Here is a 17147-nt window from a genome sequence, read left to right as displayed (position 1 = left end):
AAAAATCATTCGATCAAGCTGTCATCTCCCACCCACACCAATTAATTAGAATAGGAATGAATAGAGTATCGATTGGGGCACATTCGTCAAGAATGTGGCTTAATTATTTATTAATGCTTCATCGCATCGTACGAACTCGATTCAACCAATTCCAACGACCTCAAGTTTTGGTCTCATCGCAGAAGAAGATTCCCTTTGTGTGATGCGATCAATTCCATCTATTGTTCCCAACAAATCATTTAGCTGTGTGTACTTTATTATTATTATTATTATTATTATTATTATTATTAAAAATATTCATAAAAAATACATGTTTTATTATTAGAATTACTCATTATTTTTTTATATTTAAATCTGAGTCAAACTACTTATTAAGCTGTGGGTTAATACTAATAAATAAATCTGACTATCTTTTCATCTCTCATTAATATAATACTAATTTATAATCCATATGATCCAATCCTCCTCGCATGAAATTTTTATCTCAAATCCAATTTGTAGAGTTGATTTCACTCGTACAAATAAAATGTTGTTCATCAGTTCTTGGGCTGAAATGGCAAACTTGATGAGAGCTTCCGTGTCCATTTGGGCCAATTTTGATATTATCGATATTATTATATAATCTACTTTAATTTTTATTAGAGTTTTAACCCTTTTAAGATATCGATGAGTAATTCATCAACAACTTTTTCTTCTTATCTAGAAAAAAAATTTATTGTCCCTCCATACTTGTGTGAATAAGGGAATATTTTGTTTAGATCATCATACATTAGGATGCGAATTTTCTCTTTATATTTTTGTTAGATTATTTAAGTAAAGCATGTCTGGTTTAATTATGTATTTATAAAATTAGTTTTTTCTTTCTTTACATTACATGCATTAATTTATTCTCTTTTTCTACCCTTCTTTGCTAAATAAATCATCACTAAGTCAATATTGACTTTTAATAGAAGAATCATAAGATCAAATCCTAAAAAAAATATATATGATAAATATAAGTGATAAAAATAAGATTTTATTCTAGAATTTTTTTAAGATAGTCCACATCTTAAAAAATTATTAGATGTAATTTCTAATCCTCAATTATTGAGAAGTGCATTTGGGACATTATAACATCGCTTGCAAAGATTTAAGTGCTAATCCTATTTTTGTTTGCATAGAAAAACATTATATATTTTTTTATATATTGATGACATGCATTCTCCTTAAACAAAAAACACACCTATGTAGATAGTATATATTCACCACATGTGTGTTGTATGTTTCTTTTAGAGTCAATAAGATATGGAGTTAGGTGACAACCAAATGATCTGTTGCTGATAGAGAAGTCATCACATATTCCATGCCGCAATACGTCCGCCTCCTCTCTCTTCCTCCCGACGACTGCATCGCCACCACAACCTTCATCTCATCTTCTCATTTAATGTCGATTACTGATAGAAGTCACTTCTCAAGGTTGACATTTCCACGCAGCAAAGTGCCTGCTTCCTCTCGACGACTGCATCGCCACCACAACCTTCGTCTCATCTTGAAGTGCTGTATGTTTGCCTTCGATTTAATGTCGGTATCAAGTCCCATCACCATATCTTCCCTGTCGCTCCAACTCAAATCAAACTTGCTGGTCTGCAACTCCCCATATCCACGGCATTGACCAGTTGCTCATTTTCTTCTGTACCAGATATCTCGCACTGACGATTCCACGTCAAGAACAGTCCACACACAGGTTGAGGTTTCCGTATCCTGAAACGGCATCGAAACGGAAGAAAACATCACTTGCCGCGAAGACAAGTCCGCCTTCCATCGGCAAGTCAAAACCTGTGATGTGCTCATGAATCTGCTGCGATCAGCATAATATCTTCTCCATAATTGCTCTCAATCACAACGTATTCTTCTTCTTCCAAATCGTATGAAGGTGATAAATGCACGTCTAATCATCGTTTGGACTTGTCAAGCAATTGTAGGCCCGATCACAGTCTCATGTCATGCCTTTCGCTTCCAAGTCCAAAGGAGTGGGTTGTCAAGGTTGACCCGGAAGCTTTGGCGAAGCACAAGTCTTCATCAGGTTTCCATCATCAGAGAGACGATGACATGCAGAGACTAACTTGCCATAATGCATGGTCTGTGTTCTTCGATGATCGAACGGTTTCCATGTCGAAGAGTTCTCGTGGTTGCCGACTTGCTCGTGGAAAATAGTTTCATTAGTAGCGAGGAAGTTTCTGTGGTCTGTGTAATAGACCAGAAATGGAATAAGCCTGATATGAAAACAGTGTTTTATTATGTGTAACGCCTCAGCATCACTTCGATGATGGATAGAGTATGATTGTTTCCGGCATAAGCATCTTAGATGGATGATTTAGATCTAATAAATTAACAAGTCAGATATACTATTTGTATCAAAGTAGGTGACAGAGTAATAGACTTGAATAGGAGAACACCCACCATGCTTTTAGATCATATAGGTTTTTGATGAGGTTGTAATACCTTCGAATTTAATTTCATATATAGAATTTAATTTGATGAGGTTGTTTCCGGCATAAGCATCTTAGATGGATGATTTAGATCTAATAAATTAACAAGTCAGATATACTATTTGTATCAAAGTAGGTGACAGAGTAATAGACTTGAATAGGAGAACACCCACCATGCTTTTAGATCATATAGGTTTTTGATGAGGTTGTAATACCTTCGAATTTAATTTCATATCAAAGGTAAGAAAAAAGAGTTTAATTATGTGTACTATTATTAATGTGAAATCAAATTATTTAAAATAATCCTTAAAGTTTAATAAATTAATAAGGCACAATCATTTTGAAATATTTTTATGATTCATTATATTTCAGCGATGTGCACATCATAATTGACTTAAAATGAAGAGATGAAATGGAATATATGTGATAAAAGAAATATTATTGGTCAATTAATCTTCCATGTGATATCTAGGCTATCATAGAAATTATTCTTTATCACCACGTGGATAAAAGTCTAAGCTAAATAATTACATATTATTTTTACCCTTATTAACTACATGAATAAAAAATTAAGTGGATATTGTCGAAGGTGATAGAGAGTTGTTTATTTACTATCGTATAAAGGCTCATTATTAGCGTAGTTGCTAGAAGGATCACTTTTAATTACTAATCATCACATTTACTTTTCTTCGGTTACTAACTTAGGTATCAGAGGGGTTGAGTCAAGAAATCTCTCTTGACCTCGATCTTTATATAGGTGGCATATCGAGAACTCGATATTTTCACCTCGGAGGTATCTCAAACCATCGTGTACACATAAGTCAAAACCACGTTAGGTTAACCAAGATATCAACGCTATCTTTCCATAATATTTTTGGTATTAGAAGGAGGGCCCAATGTTGCAGGAACATTTATTCATCGATTTTCTCAATGAATGCTTGATTGTAAAGACTTTGCTCTCGACCTATAATATTTTTACCTGGGGAGTAACATTCATCGTTTTCACATATTGATGCAGATATCGATGAGATACTAGCACATATTCAATAACCCAGGTCTCTCATCCATACGGATGGTCCCGAGCCACCTACTCGTCCCCGTTAAGGTGTTCTTAAGTCTCACTAATTAAGTGCAAATGCTAATAGACATGATACAAGTCGTCACTCTACTTTTACCTTAGTTGGCCCAACATGCGATACCACTAGCTCACCCACAATCCTCAGCCCCACCGCCATTGGTACTCGATGAGATTCTCTAATATGATATGATGCCGATATCCCAAGAGTATCCGAGGCCTATCGAACCATCAACCGAGAGGGCACTTCGATCCTCGATCGTAGAATTCTATTGACCGCACCATCCTTAGTTTATCCCACCTAAATTCGAGGCCCAGTCAACAGACTCAATAAAGGACTCCATGCGGATCCAACTACGGTAGATAGATTAATATTTAGAAGAGATATGACAAGAACTCCAACAATCAAAAGGGAAGTAATGGTCGACCCCACCTCCGATCAATAGTTATTCTCCCAAAAAAAATCTAAGAGAAATTGATTATAATGAGCATCCATTTCTTGGCCTTCAAGATGTTTGATGGTAATGTTAAATTGATAGAGCACATTCTAGCTTTTTATGCTCAGATGTTGCTAAATAACACATCGAATACCCTAATATATTATACCTTCTCGATCATCTAAATTGGCATAACACGAGAATGGTACGTTTGACGGAAGTCATTTTCCATCTACTCTTTCGCTTAACTAGTGGGGGAGTTCGAACTTTACTTCCTTAGGAACATACACTCTCAGCCTCAGCCTTTAACAACAATACTCAAACTCAAGTAGTGGGAGGAAGAAACACTCGCAAACATTATCACTCAATTCATAAATAAAATTTGAGGGTTAGTAGATAGATGTTCATCTATCACTTATAATATAAATTTTCATAATGTGGCTCAAGCCTTCTCATCTTTTTTTATCATTGATAGAGAGACTACCAGTGAGTATACCCGAGATACTTCAAATGGCTAATTAATACATTGCCACTGAGGCAATAGACTTGGGCAAGTGTGAGGAGCCATGCAAGAGCCCAAAGCAAGAGCCGCCATAATCAACCCCAACCTAGAGGTCATCTTGACGAAGGAGAAATTAACGATTTGAGCCTGAGATCTAAGCTAACCCCCTTAAATATGACGAGAACTGAAATTTTCCTTTAGATAAAAAAAAATAGGCTCTTATAAGACCCCTCATGATATAATGAATACCCAATTGATAAAAAGAGACAAATCCAAGTATTATCGGTTCCATCAAAATTACAACTATGATACTAAAGATTGTTGTGACTTGAAAGAATAGATTAAAGAGCTCCTACACGAGGACATTTTTTGACGGTTCATTCGAAAGTATCGAGAACACTTACCCTAACCTCAAGGGTTAGTAGAGAGGTAGATTGTTGTCATCATCGGTGAACCTATCTCGGGGGAGAAACTTTTAGCCTGTAAGGCTTATACCCGAGCTATCATTGAAAAGCGTCCAAGGATGGAAGGCAACCCGTAAATAACTTTCAAATAGGAACCGGCAGAGTATCTTGACTCAAATTGTGAAAATGCCTTAGTAGTCTCAGCGAGGATAATTAATACTTGGATGAAAGGGTTATGATCGACGTAGGTAGCTCTACTGATATCATCTACTTCGATGCTTTTAAAAAACTTATACTACCAACTAACGACCTTCCCCCCGAGGACTTCTTTGCTAATGGGGTTCGTCGACAACTCTACTTGCCTCTCGGGTTGTGAACCTTTATATCATATTCGAAGATGAATTATATTTCAAAACAATATTGACTAAATTTATAATGATGTATATGTAACTGGTGTACAACGTGATTATAAGTTAACTCACACTGAATAGACTGAGGGTGGTGGTATCGACTTATCACATGACGATGAAGTTCTTGGCTTTATAGAGCTGAGAAGAAATCTAAAAGAGTTTATCGCGATCTCCCTACCAAAGAAAGATCGACCTGAGACACCAATTATGAACCCTCGAGACTTGGCCATGTCGACCCCACATCCTAAGCTGATGGAATCGCTGATCAAAGTATCCTTAGATAAAGCCTGACCCGATTGAACTGTTAAGATTAAGATGACCCTTCCTGAGCACAAGTGAGTGCAATATATCAATTTCTTTCGGAGAATGTCATCAACAGATATATCAAAAATCATCTTAGTTCAGTACCACTTAAATATTTCTCCCAAAATATAATGCGAAAGCATATAAATGTGACGTTACTAGCCAAGAGGAAAATATCATTAGCCCCTAATGTTGTAAATTTTTTTTGGATTTTACGAGGACAAGTTATGATTATTATAAATGATATTTTCATTGACGGACATTATTGTTATTATTAACACAAACAATTATTATTGGCAAAAAGTACATTATCACTAGTATTTATTGTACAATATATTAATTTTTAGATTTAAATATTTAACAAATTTAAATAGATATACGATCTAGACCGTCGATTGCAATCTGGAATGGAGCACAGCACCGCGAGATCCAAATCGCATCCGTGGGTGAAACCTAAACCTAATTCCGGCGTCTTCCTCCCCACGCCGATGTCTTCGCTTCCGCCTCTAACGAACTCGCCGGCCTCCACCCTCCTCCCGCGACCGCGAGTCTCTCTCCTGCGATTGGAACAAGTACGCCAAGTACTGCCCTAATCGCGAGGTACGATCCCCGGTCGGAATCGACACGAGTGCGCTGGTCGAGGAACGAGTTTGTATATGTCTGGCCACACGGGACCGACCGCTGAGCGATGCCTCGAGTTGTCTTCTTGATTTCCGTTTCTTGTGAGAGAGAAGCTGTGGAATGATGGTCCGTTGCTGATTTGTGAAGCTTAATAGAAGATAATAAAAGGGATGAAGAAGAGGCCATCACCAACTATATTAGGTATGTTGCTTTTTGTCTTTACACTAGGGAAGAACAATAGGGCACAATTTTAGTGTGATATATGATCTATTTTCCTATAAATTCAGATCATGTTCAGTTTTTTATTCTTAATTCCGTGGTGCTGCTTATTTTAGAAGCTATGATTTTAGGGATTCGGTAAATTTTAGAGAAACTTGATCTCTAGACTCTACATGCTAGTCTTAATTAGAATCCCATTCATTCAAAAAAATATATGCTTGTAATGATCTGCAGGTGTGTGTGTTCCACCTGCTCTTTGCATTCACTTATCATTTTCCTATAACTCATTATGTTAAGCGATTTAAACATGTCGTCTTCTCCTTTTTGAAAAGAAATTTTTTCATCACCATTTCTTGCACTCCAATGTCCTAAACTATGTTGTTATTCAAGAAACTCGTTCATTCAATACCATGTCGTACTCATGTTGGCACATCTTAGGTAGCAAAGTGTCTCTGTCTCCATGCGTGCCAGGGGCCAGGACACGTGTTTGTGTATTTTTCCTGTATTTATGTTGTATGATGGCTGCCGGACACTAAATCTGGCACATTGACTAATAATCTACCCAAGGCTCTCAAAAATAAGCAAAGATGTAAAGTCTTCAAGTAAAGGTATCAGTTGTATCTTTTAGTGTCTAGCACCTTGGAAATTTTTTGCCAATATCCATTCTTCATTTATGATTTTTCACAATTAAGAAAGATGTTTTTTTTTCTTTTTGAATTAAATTAGAATATGAATAGCTTCTTGCAGAGCAGAGTTTTTTTATTAAAAAAATATTTTTTGTTTGCAGCATCCATAGCCAATGGGAACATATGACAACTTCAAATTTTTTAAGACCGTCAAGTATTCTGCATATGTGAATATACAGTGACCTCTTCCCTGTACTAAGCCAGTTACAGAGTTGAATCACCGATGGTCCTTTGTTGAGCTAAATGAGGAAAGATCCATTTTTGTGGTCTCTTGTCTTGCATGTATACAATTTGCTGGCCCTTTATCGAGTTACATTAGGAAAGATCCATAGTCCTGGTCGTATACCCTGCCTTCATTTAACATTCCAAATTCTTGTGTTTCCTTAGTTAATAGCAAATCCGTGAAAGTACTGTATATGTATGACGATGTAGCTAGGAATGCTTTTTGTCATTTTGTAATGACCCATCTAAATCCTTTGGCATCTATGTTCTCTAATTGTTTTTTTCTTTTGCAGCAATTCATGATGCCATATGGGACTTTTAGTCAATTCTCTTCACTTTTTGGTTCAGCGTTTGCATGCGAAATACCATGTTAGTTATTCAAAACTTTGTCTATCTAATCCAGAATGGTATGAATCCTCAGTCATCCACTGCTCCATTGATTTCATCTATAATTACGATGTTGTTTTTAGGCGGCATTTTTAGGATGTAGAAGAGAGTGCTAAGAAATGAAAAAAAGGAAATGCAAAAGAGAATGCTGAAGAAGTGTATATCTTTTTGATCTTACGGCGCAATGTACTATTTTTGTTTTCATTGTGGCGTGGATTTTGTGATTGTATGAACTTTAATATTAGACAAAATGATATAGACTTTGTGATTGTGATATTTTTAATATCGATGTGAAATTTTATGTTATTAAAAATTTTGTTTTGACGTAAAATGGAGAGATCGTAGAGAAAATTATTATCGACAGATTCATCATCTTTTCAGATTCGTCACCCTTTTCATTTAGTGACAGATTAGATTCATCATCCTTTTTATTTAGTTAAATTTGGAGACAAATTCAAGTATTAGTCTCAGATTCATCACCCTTTTTATTTAGTTAAATTTATCGACAGATCTAAGTTGTCATTAAAAATTTTCATCAAGATATTTAGAAACAAAGTCGTCCATCCATCACCAAATGTTATCACAAGTATTATTTCATAGATTTGTTTGAGAATCATACATGCATGCATCACAAATCTGGAAGACAGGATTCTGATATGAAAATACAAATGTTCTTATAGATGTGAGGGGGTTCAATTTTCTAGATTTGTCATGAAAACGATGGAATTAATGTCATTTGCCTGTTTACAGTAAGATGGCGCTATTACTCCCCCGACAAAGAAGGCTATTACTCACCATCTTATCGTCAACTTAGGTCTATTCTTAGGGCTTGGAATTGATAGAGAGCTGGCAAAGTCGAATGCCTATAGATATAGATAAAGACATCATGAAATCATGTTCTTATACTACCAAACAGATATATTTTTGGTTTATTCTCGAGGATTAAATCTTGTCCATATGATTCACTCATCCACGTGATGTATTATTATTATTATATATCTTTATTAATTCAAATCTTAAGGACAGAAATTTTCCTCTCTATCAGAGATCTATTAGCGTAATCAATCGAAAAGTTTCTTCACCACACAATAAGGAGTGGCCATCGAATCAAACCATAACTTTCCACAATTGACGTGGCCGTCAAGTGTGATTCATTTCAAATGCGTTTACTTTTTCTGATTCAGTTCGATTTTATCTATTTGACTATTGATAAGGGACATTAGTCCTGTGCAAGGGTATTCTCCAACATGGAATACCCTTGCACATCAAACCAGATCCTGTACCAGGGCACTGTTCAGTACGATCCGCCGAGGAAAACTCAAGACGACACCATACGTTGTCGTCCCACGCGTTCCGGGACGACGTCGTCTCGTGCGCCTCGAAACGACATTGTCCCACACGTCTCGAACGGCGTCGCTCCGCACACCTCCGGACGACAACCACGTGAAGGTACCCTCTCACCCCTCGAGAGCCGACCGTCGTGCCAAACTCGCGTACGGCCGACCCTCATACAATAGTATAAAATCCTTGGCCAAGCATCCGGCCAAAAGGGAGAAAAAAGAAAAAGAAAAATAAAAGGAGATCCCACATACCACTGACTTAATCATCGGAGGGACCAAAGTCGGGGAAGATCCAATGAAGGTCTTTTCTTTTGTAGGAAATCGTCACCGTCTGAAGTGAAAGTTCTGCTCACGCCCCAGACATTGATCCTTAGGGCAACGATTGACCGGTCCCGAGGACCAGCTGAGACGCCTGAAGATTCCCGATATCGCCCCTGGATCAAGTCGTGCTGACTCACTATCCACGGTGTATTAGTTCATCAACAACTATGATATCATATTAAAATTTTATACGATCTGTTACTAATCCAATTCAAAAACTTTGACGTATTAAGTTGAAGTTAATCATCCTATCGATCTCCATTGGTGATTTAAGATGTTTTAGTGAATCATCCTACTTTGAGTATACGGCAATTGCATGTTCAACTTCCGAATAAAATAAGAACATAAGATGCATGTGGAACAATATCTTTTCTTTATATATATATATATAATATAATATAAAAAAGAAAAGAAAGAAGAATAAATGTAATGACTTTGATATCATAAAGAGACAATCCATTGGGTCGGAAAAAAGTGGCAGTAAGGAAGGACAGAAGAGTACCAAACGATTATTCGTAGTTGCTGTAGTCATGCGGAAAGTGATGTTGGAAGAACGAGCCGCTAAGATAGTGAGAGAGAGAGAGAGAGAGAGTTCCTAAGCTTGTCTTGCTTTCCAGCATCTGAGCATCCATCACATCAGCTCTCGTTATCAGCTGGCGACGACTGCGTAAACGTATCAGCGGAAACAAGAGCTCGAGGCATTAAGCGCCTGAGAAGTCCTCGTTGTTCCGTCTCCTGCCTCTCGTTTTGTAGGCACTTCAATTCCGCTGCACAGTTTCCATGCACGAGGAACACAAGTCCGGCAGTTCGACGGTGACCAAGTTTTGTATCGTCATCCTGACTTCAGAACTCATCAGCAACAGATGCTTTACTGTTGAGATTAATCTTTGTATGGCCGGCTCGTGCAGTCTGCACCAACTACTCGTCTAAAAATGATTCGATAAGGTTCGAGTGCCTTGAGGAATCCAAGAAAACAAATCAGCCAAAAATATTCTTATGGTGAAGAAGAAAACAACTTTCTTATTCGTAACTCCTAAACTATTTATCGATAAGAAGTTTAGGTATCTAAGTGAGTTTTAATTGCTGAAATCTTAAGCAATTAAAACAATAAATATAATATTTTTTTAGTTGTACCAAAAAATACTACAATTGGGTTGGAAGTTCTAAGTATTAGGTAAAAAAAAAAAATTATTAAAAATGATATTATTAAAAATAAGTATTAGGTAAATTAATTTCTGGCAAAAAAGAAAGAAAAAAACATAATATTCACAACTCACTTAGGTTTAGGTCATCTCAAAGTTACAAGTAAAAATGGATTTACATTGACATAATAAATGAGAATATTAATGGGAGGGGGCGTTAAACGTGAGAGAAGGGTAAACAGAGAGACCCAACTCACGCCGAGATATATAGCAGCGTAAGGCGGAAAACTCGCACGTCCTGCGGAGGCCGAAACGTTTTGGCGCTCCTCGCCTCCTCTTTTCAACTTACTTCCTCCCCTCGAAGAAGGACACGTTTTCGCTTTCTCCTCCTCCTCCTCCTCCTCCTCAACTGCTCCATCCCCGCTTCTCCTCCTGATCTCGGTTTCCGCTTCATCCCCGATCGAGTCTTCCTCCTCGGTTTCTTGGATCGAAGAGAGGATTGATTTTGGTGGGCTTTGAGAGATTCCGTGCTCGGACTGGGAGTCGGAGTGAGGCAGAGGAAGAGGTGGAGTGGGAGCGGCGGCGGGGCGAGGGTTGAAGGGGTTTCGGGGCGATGGATTTGGAGTCCCGATCTCCAGCCTCGGAGACCCGGCCTTCGGTGATCAGCGCTCTCCTCCTCCTGCCCCCTTCCTCTCCTCATCTTTTTTTCTGTTATATTTCCCCCTTCTTGCGATTTCTTTTGGGAGTGCATGCGAGAATTCGGAATTTTGGTTAGGCGTGGCGTTTTCTTCTTCTCAATTGTTTGGATTGGTTAGGTCTGGAGACATGTTCCTCTATCTATTTTGGTTCGAGTACTGAAACTCTGGTTGATAGAAATCGACACACCTATTTTGCCTTGATCTCTTGAATGTGGACGTCAAGTGTAGAACTTAACCACTTCAAAAAGTTCTTTTTTTCTTTTCCATCTTTCATTTGTGATGTCGTTTTTGAGTACAAAATCAAATTTTTTTGCTCTCGAAATAAGTTTCCTTTTTGAAGGATGAAAATGAAATCAATATTTAGCTTTTCCATTTCGTTTTCTTATATCCTCTGTAAATTCTACCGTTCTCTTTTCTAACACTATAATTCGAATCGTGGACTTAGTGTTGATGTGATTTTTCTGCCAGAGTAGAGGCATGAACCTTAAGTTCTTCTGTGATTTCGTTAATGTAACTTTGGTGTCTGAGCTCTTTATGTGTTTCATCATCTTCGGGACTATTCTTTTTGTGAGGTTTTATTGTTTTGGTCATTTTTTTCCTTTACAGTTTTCCTGCTCCTTAATGACCTTTTTGTCGCAAAAGTTTCTCCTTTTCAATGGCAACGTTTGATGAAAGTCATTCATTGGTTGCTGTTTACAGAAAGCATATAGGACCACCCTTTTGTTGGCCTACCAGAGCTTTGGTGTGGTGTATGGCGATTTGTGCATCTCACCCATTTATGTCTACAAGAGCACCTTTTCGGGAAAGCTGCGTCTTCACGAGGAAGATGTTGAGATCTTTGGAGTCCTCTCTCTGGTTTTCTGGACTCTCACTCTCATCGCTCTATTCAAGTACATCATCTTCGTTTTGGGAGCAGATGACAATGGGGAAGGTGCTTTTGTAGTTCCTAACTGCGTTTATTGTACTCCGTTTTTCCTTCACTTATATGGGAACAATTTCTACAGGTGGGACCTTTGCCTTATACTCACTAATGTGCCGGAACTCAAAGATGGGACTCTTGAGCACACCTCATGAGCACTTAACTGCTTACAAGCTGGAACCACACCGTGAGGAAACTAGGACTAGTTTGTCGATAAAGAAGTTTATTGAGAAGAGTCAGACTTCACGACTAGTGCTGCTGCTTTTTGTGCTATTAGGGACAAGCATGGTTATCGGTGATGGTGTTTTGACCCCTACTATGTCAGGTAAAAAATGCTTGAAAAATAATATTTTTATGAAATAAGTTGAAATCTGAAAATGATTGTTCTTTATGTAAGTTTCTAAATATAAATTAAATAGGAGTGTGAACTCCCAATATGCCTTTTGCAGAAAAATAGGTCTTAAGCTCTTAGAGTGGTAAGATAATCTAAAGAAACTGTTTAGACTTTCTTGTGTGGTTAAGAAGGCATAAATCAACATGTATTTAAGGTTCGAGTTGTGAATTCTGGTCTTTTTCTTGTGAAGCAATTATATTTTTTTGAGGCTGTGAAGCAAATTGTTTAATGGTTTTTAGTTTTGTTTTCATTAGGAAAACTTGTTTGTTTGATAATCAGGTGAAATTGTAGTGGCTGATTGATTATTTGCTGAGTTACACAATTGTATAGAGTTGGTGGAACTTTTTCTCTCCATGCTTCAACTGACTTTTTCTCCTTTTTCTACTTTTCTAGTTGTCTCGGCAGTTTCTGGACTCAGAATTAAGGCTCCTGAGTTGCATGAAAGTAAGCATCTCTCTTTCTCCCTCTCACATGTGCATGTACGCAAATCACTTGACAAACGACAAGTTATCTTCTTTTTAAGCTAAGGTTTATTTTTCTTTTTTGCTAATTTGTTGAAGATGTGTACTTCTGAACGTGGGACTATGCCCACCACTCGTTTAATAGCCTATTCAAGCATATAAATCTATAAAGTCGTATAGTACATATTGATATTTAATTACATCGCTATCTGCCAAGAGTTATATGTAATTGGATTATTCTTATCCATGCAGATTACACTGTTTTGATTTCCTGTATCATCTTAGTGGGCCTTTTTGCTCTCCAACACTATGGAACTCATCGTGTGGGCTTCCTGTTTGCTCCAATCTTGATATCTTGGCTTGTCTGCATAAGTAGTATTGGAATCTACAACACAATTATGTGGAACCCTGGTGTTGTTCGTGCCCTGTCGCCACATTATATATATTACTTTTTTAAGAAAGCTGGAAAAGATGGATGGAGTTCACTTGGAGGTCTTGTCCTTTGCATTACAGGTTTGTTACTTTGGGAGTATCATCTGTATTTGTCATCAATTATTTGGATTCCTTTTGGCTAATAACTGGTGTGGTTTTTTCAGGAGCTGAGGCTATGTTTGCTGACCTAGGGCACTTCTCGAATCTTTCGATCAGGGTAAGATCCCTTTTCAGTGGCAACATTGTTAGTAGCCATTATAATGATGATTGAAAGTTATGACTATCAAGTAGATCTCGGTTTTCTTTGGTAAATTAGGGGTGTGTTGCTAATGTCTTTCATGTTGGACTAGTGATCTCTTTTGTTTTATTGGGAAGTTTTGAGAATTGTTTTATTTTTGAACAAGAATAATTCTGATCATGTTCTTTTTTTCTTGACGACATCAATCTTTGTTGTAGTTTGAACACCACTTGTGTGTAGAAGAGATTATTGATATGTTGATAATTGTAGTTGAAATGCTGCAAACAAAGAAAAGCTAAATTTTCTCTCGTCACTCCTGCCACAATTAACCTTCCCATCTCCTTTCTTTTATCATGTTTCTTAGCTGTTCTATGACCATCCTTCTTGATTGCCACCATCCCTCTAATGCCCATGTAGAGTGAACGATTATGTAATAGCAAACACAGAAATAAAAAGAACTGCAAATTGTGTTGTAAATGCAGGCAGTCAAATGACAAAACTGGATTTGTGGATGCAATAATGCAATCTTTTGGCAGTTCTGGTTATGAGTATTTCTAATTGCAGGCAACCTTACAGCCCAAGATGGTGTTGCTTATACCTGTGCTTCAAATTTGCAGTTGAGGCAAAGGCTATTCTAGGAATATTTCAATTGCATTTGCGATTGAAAGACCCAAAATTGTGAACCATTGCTTCTCATTTTTGTATTCAAAATGTATGAAATTTCCATTTGCAATTTGATCCAATTGTGGCCTACCTGGGAAGTGGAGGATTTTCCAGGTTTGGGCTTCTGACGTGCTGTGAGCATATGCACATTTTTTGTCGTTATCCTCTGAGACTATTATTATATTTTGAGACAAAAATTTGGCAGTTGCTTTTTGCTTGCTAAGTTGGAAAGGGTATAATATTATTCTTTTTCTCAAAATTCTAATTCTATTTCTACTTTGAGATTCATCTGATGTTAACTTGCTTTAACATGAAGTGGAATCACTAGTATCAGTTTTTGAATCCTAGTCACTGGTTGCACAGTAATTATTTGGCCTTCAGCATGCTTCTTGAGGATTTAGGAATTAGAATATTATTTATTATATGAATCATAGTTGTAACTACACTAATAGTTTTAGCTATTCATAGATAACCCTTGGGTGCATAGAATTGGCATCTCTCCCCAACAGCACTGCAAATCAATTGCAGAGTCTTTAAGTTTGTGTAGATTATTGATGTAACTTAGGCATACATTCCATGACATCTGTACAGTCCAGTCGCTTGACGATGTATCTTTTATGGTCTGCAGTTCTGTTTGTTCTACCTTCATATACGTCAAACTGTTCTTTGCATAATTCTCTAATCAAGATCTATTTTTCCTCAAACGTAAGTTGGAGCACATACTAAGTTTCATCTATATATAATTTGCTGCCATGGCAGATAGCATTTACGGCGGTAGTATATCCCTGCTTGGTTGCGGCATACATGGGCGAGGCTGCCTACCTGTCCAAGCACAGAGAGGATCTCCAACAAAGCTTCTTTAAAGCCCTCCCAGGTATATGAACTTACGACGTCTTCACCATTTAATGAGACTTAATAATTCTGACAAAATTTGTCGAAATGCAAGTTCAACACATTGCTCTGTCGATTATTTTAGCTGTCATTTTTAGCCCCAGTTTTTTTCCATTGTTCTCTAGCAATGTTGCTTGTTTTCTTCCTGAGGCTTTGTGTTCTTCCCCAATTCAGAAGGTGTGTTTTGGCCAGTGTTTGTCATTGCTACATTGGCCACAGTTGTCGGGAGTCAGGCAATTATTTCAGCAACATTCTCCATCATCAGCCAATGTAGAGCTTTGGGGTGTTTTCCACGCGTTAGGATCATACACACCTCAAGCCACATCCATGGCCAAATATACATACCAGAGGTGAACTGGCTTTTGATGCTGTCGTGTCTCATGGTCACCATTGGTTTCAGAGACGCTTACATGATCGGAAATGCTTATGGTGCGTGCTCTTCTTCCTACCCCCATTCTGGTGTAATGCTTGGTTGCGGTACACGATCCATGAATTATTCTTCTCTTCCATCTCTCAGGTCTAGCTGTGATCACAGTCATGCTAGTGACGTCATGCTTGATGTTCCTCATCATCACTACCGTGTGGAGGCGATCCGTCTTTGTGGCACTACTCTTCACCGTGACCTTTGGATCCTTGGAAAGCCTCTACTTATCTGCAAGCATTGCCAAGGTTTACCATGGAGGTTGGCTTCCCCTTCTCATCTCTCTGATCATCCTTATGGTTATGTTCACGTGGCACTACGGTACTGTCAAGAAGCGGGAATTTGAGCTGCAGAACAAGGTCAGCCTCGATCGGCTCCTCAGCGTCAGCCCGAGCCTTGGCCTTGTCCGAGTCCCCGGCGTCTGTCTTGTCTACTCCAATGTTACGAACGGCGTCCCGCCCATGTTTGCTCACTTCGTCACCAACTTCCCTGCCTTCCACCGCGTTCTCATATTCCTGTGCCTGCAGACACTGACAGTACCGAAAGTTCGACTCGACGAACGCTTCTTGATCGGAAGGGTCGGGCCGCCAGAATCCGGCCTCTTCCGATGCATCGTCAGGTACGGGTACAAGGACGGGCGCCTGGAGAGCTACGAGCTGGAGAACCAGCTGCTCCTTAGGGTTGCGCAGTTCCTTCAGCAGGAAGGTGGTCGAGGCTCGTCGACCAGCGGCGCGATGTTGGTGATCAGCGAGCCCTGCACTCTGGTCGTGGGTGCTCCCGGAGGAGCCGACGGTGGCCCGAAGAGGGTGCAATTCAAGGGGGTCGAAGCAGCAGCAGAGGAGGAGCTGAGCCACGAGGTGTGGGAACTAATGGAGGAGCGTGAGGCCGGCGTTTCATACATGATGGGCCACACTCATGTTTTCGCCCACGAGTCGTCGCCATTCCTCAAGAAGCTTGCGATCGATGGTGTGTATGGATTCCTCCGACGCAATTCCCGGAGCTCAGCAGTGTCACTGGGCATCCCGCACTCTTCACTCATCGAGGTGGGCACGGTGTATCATGTGTGACACCGAGGGCCATTTCTGCATGCCCATGACTTGGGAGTTCGAGTCGCCTGCAGCTGTCGGAGTTGGAAACAAGGCATCGACCAGCTGCAATCCGTGGATGACGGTTGGTTGACTGTTCATAGCACTCACTTGTCCTGTGATATAGGCTTGACAAGAATTGCTTGGCTAAGTTATAGCAAAAGGAGGCAGATATGAAGAAAGGTACCATACGTTTTTTCTCTTCAGAGCACTCTACACAAACATAGATTTGATCTTCCAATGTTCAAAGCCAAAATTTTTGATATGATGGATTCAATTCCCATATTTTTATTTTGAGACTTTGTGACATTGGTTAGAAATAATGTGTTCAAATACTATGATAATGGTACATAGTCATTTGGTTATAGATCAACCCATACCATTCTCACCAATAAAGCCAGATATGAT

The 17147-nt window shown here is 38.7% G+C and overlaps 1 protein-coding gene and 1 long non-coding RNA gene across 2 annotated transcripts; both read left to right on the top strand.

The window, feature by feature from the left end:
- The first annotated feature begins 6017 nt into the window (after positions 1-6017).
- Positions 6018-8003, top strand: LOC135632397 (uncharacterized). Its single transcript, XR_010494695.1, has 2 exons — positions 6018-6421; positions 7641-8003. It is a non-coding gene; the product is annotated as an uncharacterized LOC135632397 (long non-coding RNA).
- Positions 8004-10848: 2845 nt separating this feature from the next.
- On the top strand, positions 10849-17104 carry LOC103979014 (probable potassium transporter 13). The gene is made up of 9 exons (XM_009395006.3): positions 10849-11195; positions 11935-12166; positions 12240-12479; positions 12942-12992; positions 13262-13522; positions 13606-13658; positions 15102-15216; positions 15408-15662; positions 15751-17104. Exons 1-9 carry the CDS (start codon positions 11151-11153, stop codon positions 16719-16721), a joined length of 2223 nt encoding a protein of 740 aa, XP_009393281.2. The 5' UTR covers positions 10849-11150; the 3' UTR covers positions 16722-17104.
- Positions 17105-17147: the final 43 nt, after the last annotated feature.

The sequence above is a fragment of the Musa acuminata genome, chromosome BXJ3-3 (assembly GCF_036884655.1).
Source record: "Musa acuminata AAA Group cultivar baxijiao chromosome BXJ3-3, Cavendish_Baxijiao_AAA, whole genome shotgun sequence".
Lineage (NCBI taxonomy): Eukaryota > Viridiplantae > Streptophyta > Magnoliopsida > Zingiberales > Musaceae > Musa > Musa acuminata.
Note: the sequence above shows the minus strand (reverse complement) of the source record. Positions and strands in the feature narration are given on the sequence as shown.

Bases quoted from the DNA above. Each gene is read 5' to 3' on its own strand.
- LOC103979014 (XM_009395006.3), top strand. From the start codon at position 11,151: ATGGATTTGGAGTCCCGATCTCCAGCCTCGGAGACCCGGCCTTCG. The intron at 13,523-13,605 runs GTTTGTTACTTT...TGGTTTTTTCAG, and splicing joins TCTTGTCCTTTGCATTACAG to GAGCTGAGGCTATGTTTGCT. The intron at 13,659-15,101 runs GTAAGATCCCTT...CTGCCATGGCAG, and splicing joins TCTCGAATCTTTCGATCAGG to ATAGCATTTACGGCGGTAGT.